Source organism: Rhinopithecus bieti, unplaced genomic scaffold (assembly GCF_001698545.2).
Source record: "Rhinopithecus bieti isolate Rb0 unplaced genomic scaffold, ASM169854v2 scaffold_7888, whole genome shotgun sequence".
Classification (NCBI taxonomy): Eukaryota; Metazoa; Chordata; class Mammalia; order Primates; family Cercopithecidae; genus Rhinopithecus; species Rhinopithecus bieti.
The window spans coordinates 132713-146669 of NW_016805944.1; the positions used below are offsets into that span (position 1 = coordinate 132713).

The window sequence follows — 13957 nt, forward strand, 5'->3', positions numbered from 1 at the left end:
ATTTGGGAGGCTGAGGGTCGCTTGAACTGAGTTCGAGATCAACCTAGGCAATGTATCTAGACCCATCTCTATTTAAAAAAAATTGAAGAAATCACTGAATGAGGAATGGAAAGACATTTTCTAGCTCCCGAGGACAGTTTTTCAAAATTTAAAACTACTATTCCCAGTATGCCCTTCTCTCCGGGGTTGGGGACCTAAGAGAACTACATTTCCCCGAATGCAACGCCTGCACCGCTGGTTCTTCAGTATCTCGGGAACTGTAGTCCTCTGTAAAAATGTTTGCCCACAAATCCCAGCATACACTTGGGATCTGACTCGTATGGTAGGAAAAGGACTGGCTGTGACTCTTCACCCAGGCTGGCCCCATTGGTGAAACTACAACTCCCAGGGGTCTGTGCGCGAGAGGGAAGGCGGGTTTTTCTACCGGAAGTCCGCTCTAGCTCTGGGCCCTACAACTGCACCCTGAGCCGGAGCTGCCCAGTCGCCGCGGGACCGGGGCCGCTGGGGTCCGGACGGGGGTCGCCATGGTAACGGGGGCGCGCTACGCCTGGGACTGGCGGAGGGGGGTCCACGCGTAAATAGCCGAGGCTCGATCGGGCGCTGACAAGCCCCTTCTCTGCTGCGGATGGTCTGGGTCCGGCGCGGGCTACGGGGATTGGGGCCACGGCCGGGAAGGAGGGCACAGGGCGGTGATTCTGCGCGCGGGGGTTACCAGGGGTCTCGCGGCGACGGGCATTGGGGTGGTGTTCCAAGGGGAAAGGGCCGTGCAGGTGGGAGACATTGTAGACAGTTGGAAGCTTTGAAACGGGAGGAAACTCGTGAGACACAGTCTTGGGGGTAGCGAGAAGGCATTGGAGGTGGGGAGGGGGCGTCCCAAAGAGGAAGGCGCTCTGGAAATGTGGCGGGAGCCCTGGGACAAGAACGCGAGACCTTGGAAAAGGGGAGGGAGGTTTTCTTGGTGGGAGGAGTCTCTAGAGACAAGGATCTGATTGCAGGTGGAGAGGGTATGTTGAAACAGGGGCAGGAGACTGCCTATGAGAGAGAGATCATCTCAAGGAGAAGAAACCTGGCACAGGAAACCAAAAGGAGGCAACTGTAGGGAATGAGACTTAAGCGTCTGGGAGAGCTCTGTAAAAGGAGAGAGGGCCTGGAGGTAAGATAGACATTCGGAATGAATGGGGAGCAATTGAATAGCAATTGAATAGGTCTTTCCAAAAAGAGAGATCTTGTGGGGTGGGGAGTAGGCTTGAAAGTGTGAGATCTGGGGAGGAATCTTTGTTGGGGCAAAGACTGAACATTGGATTTAGGAGTGCCCCTGTCCCCCAGGTTGGGGCTTTGGATCTAGGAAAGGGTTCTTTGGGCTGGAAGTTGGGAAAGAAAACGAATGGGAAAGGGTGTCAGAGTCGGGGCAGAGTCTCCTCCAGGAACAGGGTCCTTGGAGGCAAAATGTGACCTTTCGAAGAAGGGAGGAAACCTGGGAGTGGGACAAGGGATGTCACCAATAAGCCCATTGAGGCCCCAAGGAGGGGAACTAAGACCGAGAAAGTGGAGGTCAAAAGGGAACAACTCCAGATGAGGGGGACTGGAGACAGGGAAGGTTGGGGGGCATCTAGGGGGGACGGCAGAGGCGTGAGGATGCAGGGATTCAGGACAGAGGGGACTTGAGATTCCAATTGGGAAGAAAACAGGGAGAGGTATACGACGGAATTTGGGAATAAGAGGCAGAGCGTTTTGTCAACTCTGTGGGTTTGCTTCTAGTTGTCCTAACTCTGTGTGCATATGTCTCGGGCTTGGCTCCCAGGCTGTGGCTGCCTGGTGTAGGTCCTCCAACGTCCCTTCCTGCCCGGGACCCCTCCCCTGCTAGGAAGTGGTTTTCCCTGGCTCAGCAGAAGCAGTTCTTGGAAGGAGAGTAACATCCTGTTCCGGTCCAGTTTGGTTGGTTGGGGGAGGGAGGATAGAGTGTGTGGAGAATGAGGCTTAGGAAAGAGAGTGGACTCTCTTTCCTAAGAGAAGACTCTCAGGCTGGGGCGGTGACTCATGCTTGTAATCCCAGCACTTTGGGAGGCTGAGGCATGCGGGTCACATGAGGTCAGGAGTTTGAGACCAGCCTGGTCAACATGGTGAGACCCCCATCTCTACTAAAATACAAAATTAGCCAGGTGTGGTGGTGGACGCCTGTAATCCCAGCTACTTGGGAGGCTGAGGCAGGAGGATCACTTGAATCCGGGAGGCAGAGGCTGCAGTGAGCCGAGACTGTGCCACTGGCCTAGGCGACAGAGTGAGACTCTGTCTCAAAAAAAAAAAAAAAAAAAAAAAAGAGAGAGAAAAGGCCGGGCGCAGTGACTCATGCCTGTAATCCCAGTATTTTGGGAGGCTGAGGCGGGCAGATCACAAAGTCAGGAGTTCGAGACCAGCCTGACCAACATGGTGAAACCCCATCTCTACTAAAAATACAAAAATTAGCCAGGCGTGGTGGCATGCACCTGTAATCCCAGGTACTTAGGAAGCTGAGGCAGGAGAATCGCTTGAACCTGGGAGGCAGAGGTTGCAGTGAGCTGAGACAGTGCCATTGCACTCTAGCCTAGGCGACAGAGTGAGACTCTGTCTCAAAAAAAAAAAAAGAAAGAAAAGAAAAAGACAGGACTAGAGGCTCTCTTTCCTAAGACAAGGCTACCACAAGTTGGGGTCAGAGGGTTCAGAGCAAAGCCTTTGGACTCCCACCTCTGCTTTCTGGCCGTGAGATTTCCTTTCCTTGAATCTCAGTTTCCTCATCTATAAAATGGGCATAAGCATGCCTGTCTCCGACAGAAGTGGACCCAGAGCTTCTAGTGGATTAAGCTTGGGCCATGGTTTTCTGAAAATCACATAATGGAAAATATAATGCTGTTAAGAGCTGGTACTTCTATAACCTTTAGTACGTACCAGTCACTGTACTACACCTCTATGTTTTTGTTTTTTTGAGACAGCGTCTCACTCTGTCGCCCAGGCTGGAGTGCAATGGCGCAATCTCAGCACACTGCAACCTCCACCTCCTGGGTTCAAGCGATTCTCATGCCTCAGCCTCCTGAGTAGCTGGGATTGCAGCCACCCCCTGCATCACACCTGGCTCATTTTTGTATTTTTAGTACAGATGGGTTTCTCCATGTTGGCCAGGCTGGTCTCGAACTCCTGACCTCAAGTAATCTGCCTGCCTCGGCCTCCCAAAGTGCTGGGATTACAGGCGTGAGCCACTGTGGCCGGCCAGGAATATCCTCTACTCCTCACAGTAAACTGAGACACCGAAGTGGCACCAAAGTAAAGTCATGAAAGTGGCAGACGCTTTGGAAAACAGTTTAGCAATTCCTGAGAAAGTTAAACATAGCGTTAGCCTGTGACCCAGCAATCTCACGCCTAGGTAGATACCCAAGAGAAATGATACATCCACACAAAAACTCACACACGAAAGTTCATAGCAATATTATTCATAATAGCCCCAAAGCAGAAACAACCCAAATGTCCGAAGGGTGGCCTTATCCATCCAACAGAGGACCACTCAGCCATGGAAAGGAATGCAGCTCTGCCATTTGCCAGCCGATGGATGAGCCTGGAAAACGTCACGCTGAGTGAAGGGAGCCAGACGCAAAAGCCAGAGTGCACGATTCCACTCACATGCAATGTCCAGAACAGACACATCCACAGAGACAGAAAGGAGACTGGTGGCTGCCAGGCGCTGGGGGGACGGAGAGTGACTGCTGATGGGTGGGGAGTTTTTCGGGGAAGATGATGGAAATATTCTGGAATTAGATAATAAATTAGATAGTGGTAATATTAGGTGGGGTGCAGTGGCTCACACCTGACCCAGCACTTTGGGAAGCTGAGGTGGTGGATCACTTGAGGCCAGGAGTTCAAGACCAGCCTGGACAACATGGTGAAACCCCGTCTCTACTGAAAATACAAAAAATTAGCTGGGCATGGTGGTGTGCACCTGCAGTCCCAGCTACTTGGGAGGCTGAGGCAGGAGAGTCGCCTGAACCCAGGAGGTGGAGGCAGTGAGGCAGGATCACGCCACTGCACTCTAGCCTGGGCAACAGAGCGAGACTCTGTCTAAAAAAAAAAAAAAAAAAAAAAAAAAAAAAAAAAAAAAAAAGGGGGGGTTTTTACCAAAATGGGAAAATATAACAAAAAAAAAAAAAAAAAAAAAAAACAAACAAAAGATAGTGGTGATTTTTACACAACTGTGAATATATACTAAGAGAATATACCAAAACCCATTTTAACTGTCTACATGTTAAGTGGATGGATTTTATGGTGTGTGAATTACATTTCAATTTTATAAAAAATTAGTAAGCAAAGAGAAAAAAAGAAGTGGCAGAGCTGAGACTTACCCCAAAGGAGTCTGAACCTCAAACATTTGAGTATCTACCACCTCCTAGCCACTGGACTAAGTTTATAAACTTTTTTTTAACCTTTTAAAAAACCCTGGTTGGCAGGGCATGGTGGCCCATGCCTATAACCCCACACTTTGGGAGGCAGAGGCGGGTGGATCACCTGAGGTCAGGAGTTCGAGACCAGCCTGGCCAACATGCTGAAACCCCGTCTCTACCAAAAATACAAAAATTAGCCGAGTGTGGTGGCAGGTGCCTGTAATCCCAGCTACTCAGGACACTGAGGCAGGAGAATTGCTTCAACCCGGGAGGTGGAGGTTACAGTGAGCCAAGATTGCACCATTGCACTCCAACCTGGGTGACAGAACGAAACACTAAACATTTAAAAATAACAAAAAACAATAATGAGAAAACCACCCTGGCGAGATGAATCTTCTTGGGAGACTTGTTTTGCTGGTGAGGAAACTGAGGCCTAGAGAGGCAGACAAGGCTGGGCACGGTGGCTCATGCCTGTAATCCTAGCACTTTGGGAGGCTGAGGTGGGAGAATTGCTTGAGCCCAGGAGTTTGAGACCAGCTGGGGCAACATAGCAAGACTCCGTCTCTACAAAAAAAAAAAGAGAGAGAGACAAGAGGTAGTGGAGCCTGGGATTCAGGGCCCTGGAGCTGACTCCAGAGTTGACTTGTGGAAGGGAAGTCACTTCACAGGGGTGCTGGAGGGACCAGGGATGGAGCTTGTGGCCAGGCTGGCCTGGCTTGGGTCTGGGGAGCAGCCGAGACTCCTGGAAGTCAGGCAGCAGGGAGGCCCTGAGCCCTATCTCTCCTCCGGGTGGATGGGTGGGGCTGTTGGGCAGCGCCCAACCCGCCCTCCCTGCCTCTCTCACTTCCTCCTTCTCCTCCTGCTCTCCCCAGATCCGCTTTATCCTCATCCAGAACCGGGCAGGCAAGACGCGCCTGGCCAAGTGGTACATGCAGTTTGATGATGATGAGAAACAGAAGCTGATTGAGGAGGTGCACGCCGTGGTCACCGTCCGAGACGCCAAACACACCAACTTTGTGGAGGTGATGCCTGTTTCATGCCTCCTGCACCCCGCTGCTTCCTCATGCCCTACTTCCCCCCTCCCTGCCCAGCCTCTAGTTGCAAGAACCCCTTGGACCCTCTATCCATCCTATATTCATTCACTCAACCTGCTTTGAGCTTGCTTGCTTCTTCCCTTCCTTTGTTTGTACTCTTCATTGTGAAAAATCATAAACATATAGATTAGTACAATGAAAGAAAAGTGTATTGGAGATTCATATACCTACTACCCAAATTTAATCAGTATTAATATTTTGCCTTTTTGTTTTGCACTATTATTATTAATTTTTTTTACCTAAGATTAAAAAAGAAATTTCTTTTTTTTTGGCCAAATAATTTTTTTTTTGCTGGTGCCTTTTTCAGACTTCCTATAGAATGTTCAAACACAGAAAAGTAGAGAGAATAGGCCAGGTGCAGTGGCTCATGCTTGTAATCCCAGCACTTTGGGAAGTGGGAGGATCGCTTGAGCCCAGGTGTTCGAGACCAGCCTGGGCAATGTAGCGAGACCTCATCTTTATTTTTTATTTCATGTTATTTTATTAATTAATTAATTAATCAATTAATTTTTTTGAGACAGAGTCTCACACTGTTGTCCAGGCTGGAATGCAGTGGTGTGATTTCAGCTCACTGCAACCTCCGCCTCCCAGGTTCAAGCAATTCTCCTGCCTACTTCCAAGTAGCTGGAATTACAGGCGTCCACCACCACGCCTGGCTAATTTTGTATTTTTAGTAGAGACAGGGTTTCACCGTATTGCCAGGCTAGTCTCGAACTCCTGACCTCGTGATCCACCCTCCTCGGCCTCCCAAAGTGCTAGGATTACAGACATGAGTCACTGTGCCTGGCCTTTTTTTTTTTTTTTTTTTTTTTGAGATGGAGTCTGTCTCAGTCACCCAGGCTGGAGTGCAGTGGGGGCAATTGCGGCTCACTGCAGTCTCCTCTCGGGTTCAAGCTATTCTCTGCCTCAGCCTCCCTAGTAGCTGGGATTACAGGTGCTCGCCACCACACCCTGCTAATTTCTGTATTTTTAGTAGAGGTGGAGTTTCGCCATGTTGGCCAGGCTGGTCTTGAACTCCTGATCTCAAGTGATCCACCCACCTTGGCCTCCCAAAGTGCTGGGATTACAGGTGTGAGCCACTGCGCCCAGCCCTCTTTAAAAAATTTTTTTTGTAACAGGAACTCATTCTATCACCCAGGCGGCAGTGCAGTGGCACGAACATGGCTCACAGCGGCCTTAACTTCCTGGGTTTAAGCCGTTCTCCCACCTCAGCCTCTTGAGTAGCTGGGACTACAGGCTTGTGCTCTACCAAGCCCAGCTAATATTTGTATTTTTGGTAGCAACAGGGTCTCACCATGTTGTCCAGGCTGGTCTCGAACCCTTGAGCTCAAGTGACCTGCCTGCCTTGGCTTCCCAAAGTGCTGGGATTACAGGCATGAGCCACTGCGCCCAGCCAGGGTGCAGATTTCAATGGTTTGGCCAGGATGGCATTGCTGAAAAGGTGACACTGGAGCCAAGACCTGAAGGACTTAAGAGGGAGGAAGGGACCAGTGTCTGAGAGGAACATTTCAAGCCAAGGGAACAGCAAGTGCAAAGTCCCTGAGGCAGGAGAATACTTAGGGCATTCCAGGGATAGCAGGAATGCCAGCGAGGAAGGGGAAGAGATGAAAGAGAGAAGATAACAGGGTAGTCTGTTGGTGCAGGGCTGCAGGGAAGACTTGGGCTCTTACTCTGAGTCAGATGGGAGCCGTAGAAAGGTTGATTTTGGTTTTCGGTGTTTTTTAGAGACACGGTCTTGCTTTGTCTCCCAGGCTGGAGTACAGTGGTACAATTACAGCTCACTCTACCCTCCCAGGTTCAAGCAAGCCTCCTGCCTCAGCTTTCCAAGTGGCTGGGACTACAGGCATGCACCTCCATGCCCATCTAATTTTAAATTTTTTTTTTTTCCTTTTGAGATGGGTTCTCACTCTGTCACCTAGGCTGGAGTGCAGTGGCGCGATCTCAGCTCACTGCAACCTCCGCCTGTCGGGCTCAAGCGATTCTTCCACTTCAGCCTCCCGAGTAGCTGGGACCATTGGCATGTGCCACCAACGCCCTGCTAGTTTTTATATTTTTGGTAGAGACAGGGTTTCTCCATGTTGCCCAGGCTGGTCTCGAACTCCTGAGCTCAAGTGGTCCGCCCACTGTGGCTTTCCAAAGTGCTAGGATTGCAACCATGAGCAACCATGCCTGGCTAATTTTTAAATTTTTTGTAGAGATGCGGTCTTGCTATGTTGTCCAGGCTGGTCTTGAACCACGGAGGTTTTTGAGCAGAGCAGGGCCATGGGCCAACTTGAGGCTGCCCTATAGGGCAAGAGCAGAGCAGGAGACTGCTCCGAGAGAGGTGGCTGCAGTGGTCCAGGTGGGGGATGCTGGTGACTGGACCAGCATGGAAGCCGTCGGGGTGGCCAGGAGCATTTTGGAGGTGGACCCAGCTGAATGGCCAAGAACTGGACGTGGAGTATGAGAGAAGGCAGAGCCAGGGCGACAATTAGATTTCCCACTTGAGCCCCCCTGGGTAGGATGGAGCTGTCATTATCTGAGATGGGCAGATGGGAAGAGCAGGTGGAGGTGAAGGTGAAGATCAGGAGGGAGGTGTTGGGGGTCAGGCCCCGAGTATCGTCCACATCCCAGCAGAGATGTCCAGGAAGAAGTGACGAGTCAGGGTTCTTGGAGAGAGCTGAGTCGGATATGGAAACAGCATTTCTGCACGTAGAAGGAAACCGAGGCCAAAGAACTCATCAGGGAAGTGAGGATAGACTGAGGAGAGCACCAGAGGGCCAGATCTGCAGTCAGAGAGACGAGGAGGGAGAGGAGAACCAAGAGACTGAGTGTCTCAGAAGCCAGGAGGGGGAAAGGGTTGGACCTTCCTCTCCAGGAGGAGGTCACTGGTGTTCTCACCAAGAGCAGCAGGTGGGAAGGGGAGAGGAACTGGGTGTTGGGTGTTCTGGCTGTGTGGGCGCCTTGCTGCTGGTGTAGTGGCAGGTCCTGTGCTGAGGGCTGGGGCCCAGGAGGGGTCAGTGAGGCCCAGTGATACAGGAGCAGCCAGAAAGGCCGGCTGGGCAGATGAGAATGTGACAGAGGAGGCTGACCCTCAGGTCTTGAGTTCCTCCGTGCCTCCAGGATCCAGGCCTGCCCATTCATTCCGTTGTTCCTTTGTGCATGTATTCACCCAATGTTTCTGCATGCCTCCTCTGTGATCAGCCCAGTGCTGGGTTCACAGCGGTCACTGAGACAGCCTTGTGCTGCCTTCTTGGGACTCACAGCCCAGGAAGGAACACAAGCCTGTCTGTAGACAGTGACAACCAGAGTGGCCTGGGCTGGGATCCAGAAGCCTGGTTGGGGGAGGGCACCTGACCCAGCCTGGGGGTCTGGAGGGCTTCCTGGAGGGGACTTGTGAGTGAAGATCAAAGGGAGGAGTAGGCAGCTGGAAGATGCGGGCTATCCCTCTTGTTATTATTATTATTATTTGAGACAGAGTCTCACTCTGTATCCCAGGCTGGAGTGCAGTGGTGCAATCATAGCTCACTGCAGCCTCTGCCTCCCAGGTTCAAGGGATCCTCCCACCTCAGACTCCTGAGTAGCTGGGACTACAGGTACCTTCCACCACGCCCAACTAATTTTTTGTATGTTTTATAGAGATGGGGTCTGATATGTTGCCTAGACTGCCCTTGAACTCCTGAGCTCAAGCCTTGGCCTCCGAAAGTGCTGGGATGATAGGCGTGAGGCCGGGCACCTGGCCATCTTCTACTCTCTCTCTGACTCGCACTGTCCCGCCTCCCGCTTTCCCTTGTTAGCAGCCCTGTGATGACATTGCTCCCACCTGAACCATCTGGGATTATCGCCCCATCTCATACTTCTTAACTTCGTCACAAGTTAAGGGACTGCAGAGTCCCTTTTGCCATACAAAGTCCCATATTCACAGGGTCTAGGATTAGGATGTGGACGTCTTTGGGGGCCATTATCCTGTGCCAGCCCTTTGCAGGGCGGCACGGGGGACACAGTGTGACAGCTCCAGCTTCCCTCACAGTCCAATGGGGAGACAGACCCATCCCCATAAAGTGACGACTGGCAGTGGTCAGGCTGGGGCGGGGCAGGGGTGGGGCAGTGGCATGGGGTGTTCAGAGGGGACACCTGCCCTAGCCTGCAGGTTGAGAGAATGTGCTTCTGTGAGAGAATGTAGCTGGAGGAGATACGGGGGTCTGCAGCAGATCCCTGAGAAGCCTCGAAATTTAAAACAGGAAGGGGAGGCTGGAAAGATGGAGCAGTAGCTGGAGGCGGAGGAGGGTGAGAGCCAGAAAAGCTGGATTGCAAGAAGAGAGGAGCACTGCTGATCAGTGTCAGGTCATTTACCCGTGGGTTATATGTAGGCCTTACTGTAATCACACCAGAAAAACGGACTCAGGCCAGGCGCGGTGGCTCATGCCTATAATCCCAGCCCTTTGGGAGGCAGAGGCATGTGGATCATCTGAGGTCAGGAGCTGGAGACCAGTCTGGTCAACATGGTGAAACCTCATCTCTACTGAAAATACAAAAATAAGCCAGGCATGGTGGTGCACACCTGTATTCCTAGCTACTCAGGAGGCTGAGGTCGGAGAATCGCTTGAACCTGGGAGGCCGAGGTTGCAGTGGGCTGAGATCGTGCCACTGCACTCCGGCTTGGGCAACAGAGTGAGACTCCGTCTCAAAAAAAACCAAAAAATCCCTGAAAACGTTCTTGGAGTATAGCAATGAACAAGAGATTGAGCTCAAAAAATGAGTAAAAAACTATTAACTGGGTGTGGTGGCACACCTGTAATCCCAGCTACTTAGGAGACTGAGGCAGGAGAATCGCTTGAACCCAGGAGGCGGAGATTGCAGTGTGCCGAGATCGCGATCGCGCCACTGCACTCCAGCCTGGCGTCAGAGCAAGACAAAAAAAAAAAAGGCGAGGACTGATGCTGGCACTCATAGCTGCCAGCAGGTGGCACCACATGCACACCCCAGACCTACAGCTGCTGTTTTTGTGAGTTTTTTGAGACAGGGTATCTGCCTCCCAGGCCGGAGCACAGTGATGTGAACACGGCTCACAGCAGGCTTGACCTCCCAGGCTCAGGTCATCCTCCCACCTCAGCCTCCCGAGTAGCTGGGACTGCAGGTACACGCCACCACACCCAGCTACTTTTTGTATTTTTGTATAGACGGGGTTTCATCATGTTGCCCAAGCTGGCCTGAAACTCCTGGGCTCAAGTGATCCTCTTGCTCGGCCTCCTGGAGTGCTGGGATTTTTTTTTTTTTTTGGTAATGGACCTCACATTGAGAACATATAGAACTGAACTGGGATTTTCAGGTTTTGGCCAAAGACGTTGTACTTTGCAACCCAGTATGCATATATATGTATCTGTCTCTATCTACTTAACACACGCATAAAATTAGAATCCGTGTCCCTGATCCTGGCATATTTGTTCACGGTGTGTGTCTGTGTTACTATGCTAACTGTATATATCACATTTCAGTGAAGGCAGGACAAGGACCCAGGATCGTCTTGGTGACAGTGGTGACCCTCCTCCCCGCACTGCCTATCACAGGCCTGGCATAGAGTAGCTGTTCAGGAAGTATTTGTTAAATAATTGAGTTAATTAATTCCAGGCTAAGGAATGTGACTGTCTCCAGAGGTAGCAGGAAGTCACAGAAAGGAGTGGCAAGGTTGCATGGATGCTGTTGAACATGTCAGGCTCCCACCCAGCCCTGGGCTTTTGCTATCTGCTTAGAACATTCCTGCCTATCCTCCAGGTCTCAGCTCCGATACCTGCTCCTCCAGGAAGCGCCCCCTGACTCCCCAGGATCAGAGGGAGTTAGGCACCCTCTTTGGATTCTCATAGCCCAGTCCTGTCCACTCTGGGGATGCCTGCCCCCATTGTACCGCGAGCAGGGTTAGGGCTGTCTTGGTCACTGCTGTTACCCCAGCACAGGGCCAGCCAGGCACAGAGCTGGGCCTTGGGACCACGTGTGGAGTGAAGGACTGAATGTTTTGGCCCCACTGTATCTGGCACGTTGGGTCCCGGCAAGCTCCGTTGCTGATAGCCTCTCTGTTCTGCAGTTCCGGAACTTTAAGATCATTTACCGCCGCTATGCTGGCCTCTACTTCTGCATCTGTGTGGACGTCAATGACAACAACCTGGCTTACCTGGAGGCCATTCACAACTTCGTGGAGGTATGGCGGGAGGGGGAGGTGAGGTGGTGAGGCAGGTGGGCAGTCCTGGAGTGGCCCCTGAGGATTGGGAGCCTGCCCTGGTCCCTCCTGAGTCCTCCCCTCTGCGGTGGCTGGGACTCTTTCCATTTCTTTCCATTTCTTTTCTTTTTTTTTTTTTTTTTTTTTTTTTTGAGACGGAGTCTTGCTCTGTCGCCCAGGCTGGAGGGCGGTGGTGCAATCTTGGCTCATTGCAGCCTCCACCTCCCAGGTTAAAGTGATTCTCCTGCCTCAGCCTCCTGAGTAGCTGAGATTACAGGCACGTGCCACTATGCCCAGCTAATTTTTTGTATTTTTAGTAGAGATGGGGTTTCACCATGTTGACCAGGCTGGTCTTGAACTCCTAACCTCAAGTGATCCTTCTGCCTTAGCCTCCCAAAGTGCTAGGATTACAGGTGTGAGCCACCGCGCCTGACCTTTTGCCATCTCTTTGCATCGATCTTGGCTTTTGTTTCTCTCTGTGTGTGTCCTTGCCTCTCTTCCTATCACTGTCTCTCTCTCCCCTGCCTCCGCCTTGGTCTCTTTTTCGCTATCTCTTTCTGATGACCTTGTTCCCATCTCTGTGCATGTGTGGCTCTCTCCCTGCCCATCTCTTACCATCTCTGCCTTCCTCTTCCAGGTCTTAAACGAATATTTCCACAATGTCTGTGAACTGGACCTGGTGTTCAATTTCTACAAGGTAAGCTCCTGGTAAAGAGGAGGCTGAAGGACCCGGAGGAGGGGGACAGAGGGGGACCCATGGTGTACTAGCCACCCAGAGCTTCTGCTGAGGTCTGTGTCCCAGCTCACGGGGCATCAGAGCCCCAGCTTCCAGGGTCCGGGCCAGCATCCCAGAGGGCCTCCTCTCACCCCAGGGTCTCCCCTCACACAGGTTTACACGGTCGTGGACGAGATGTTCCTGGCCGGCGAAATCCGAGAGACCAGCCAGACGAAGGTGCTGAAACAGCTGCTGATGCTACAGTCCCTGGAGTGAGGGCAGGCGAGCCCCACCCCGGCCCCGGCCCTGGCCCCTCCTGGACTCACCTGCTCGCTTCCCCTTTCCAGGCCCGTCGCCAACCCAGCAGTTCCTCCCTCAGCCGCCCAGGAGGAAGGGACCCAGCTGGGTCTGGGCCACAAGGGAGGAGACTGCACCCCACTGCCTCTGGGCCCTGGCTGTGGGCGGAGGCCACTGTGTGTGTCCCGAGTAACCGTGCTGTTGTCGTGTGATGCCATGAGCGTGTGTGTGTGGAGCCCCCAATAAACCTGTGGTCCTGCCTGGCCTTGCCGTCTTTGAGCCCTTGCCTGTCTCCCCTGGGAGCCAGATACCCAGGATACCCTACCTTCAGTCCATCAGTCAGTCAGTCAACAAACACCCCTCATTGTGCTGAGCAAGGTGAGACACCCGGGTGCTCTTCAGACCTGCTCCTGCCCACCAGGGGCCCCCAGGCTGGAAGGGGTGATAGGTTTAGATTCCAGGCACTTGTGACTAAAATAACCATCCTCAGCTAGTGCTGAATGGCAGGCACCTTCTCCCAGGCATTGTTCTAAGCCATTGACATGTCTTACCTTACTTAAAGCTCACTAGATTATGAGCATGGGACTTTTTTTTTTTTTTTTTTTTTTTTGAGACATGGTCTCACTCTATTGCTCAGGCTGGAGTGCAGTGGCAGGACCATGGGTCACTACAACCTTGACCTCCTGGGCGCAGTTGATCCTCCCACCTCAGCCTCCCAAGTAGCTGGGACTACAGATGTGTACCACCACGCCTGGTTAATTTTTTTTTTTTTTGAGACGGAGTTTCACTCTTTTTGCCCAGGCTGGAGTGCAATGGTGCTAGCTTGGCTCACTGTAAGCTCCGCCTCCCAGTTTCAAGTGATTCTCCTGCCTCAGCCTCCCAAGTAGCTGAGATTACAGGCGTGTGCCACCATGCCCAGATAATTTTTTGTATTTTTAGTAGAGAGGGTTTCACCATGTTGGCCAGGCTGGTCTCAAACTCCTGAGCTCAGGTGATCAGCCTGCCTCGTCCTGAGACAAGGGCTCTCCCTGTTGCCCAGGCTAGTCTTGAACTCCTGGCTCTAAGCGATCTTCCTGCCTTGGCCTCCCAAAGTGTTGGGATTACAAGCATGAGCCATCCCATCCAGCCAAGGACGGGACTGTTGTTATCTCCATTTTCCAAGTGAGATCATCAAGCCCGAGAAAATTAAAAGATGACCAGGCTGGGCGCTGTGGCTCACGCCTGTAATCCCAGCACTTTGGGAGGCTGAGGCGGGCGG

General features: G+C 52.0%; 1 protein-coding gene across 2 annotated transcripts; it reads left to right on the forward strand.

Moving 5' to 3' along the window:
• The first annotated feature begins 305 nt into the window (after nt 1-305).
• On the forward strand, nt 306-12964 carry AP2S1 (adaptor related protein complex 2 subunit sigma 1). Of its 2 annotated transcripts, none has more exons than XM_017874299.1 (5): nt 306-527; nt 5276-5425; nt 11556-11669; nt 12325-12384; nt 12577-12964. In XM_017874299.1, the coding sequence occupies exons 1-5, from the start codon at nt 525-527 to the stop codon at nt 12676-12678; spliced, it is 429 nt and encodes a 142-aa protein (XP_017729788.1). In that variant the 5' UTR covers nt 306-524; the 3' UTR covers nt 12679-12964. The 2 variants fall into 2 exon arrangements, with proteins under 2 accessions (XP_017729788.1, XP_017729787.1); XM_017874298.1 differs by lacking the exon at nt 306-527 and adding an exon at nt 996-1153.
• The last annotated feature ends 993 nt before the right edge of the window (nt 12965-13957 follow it).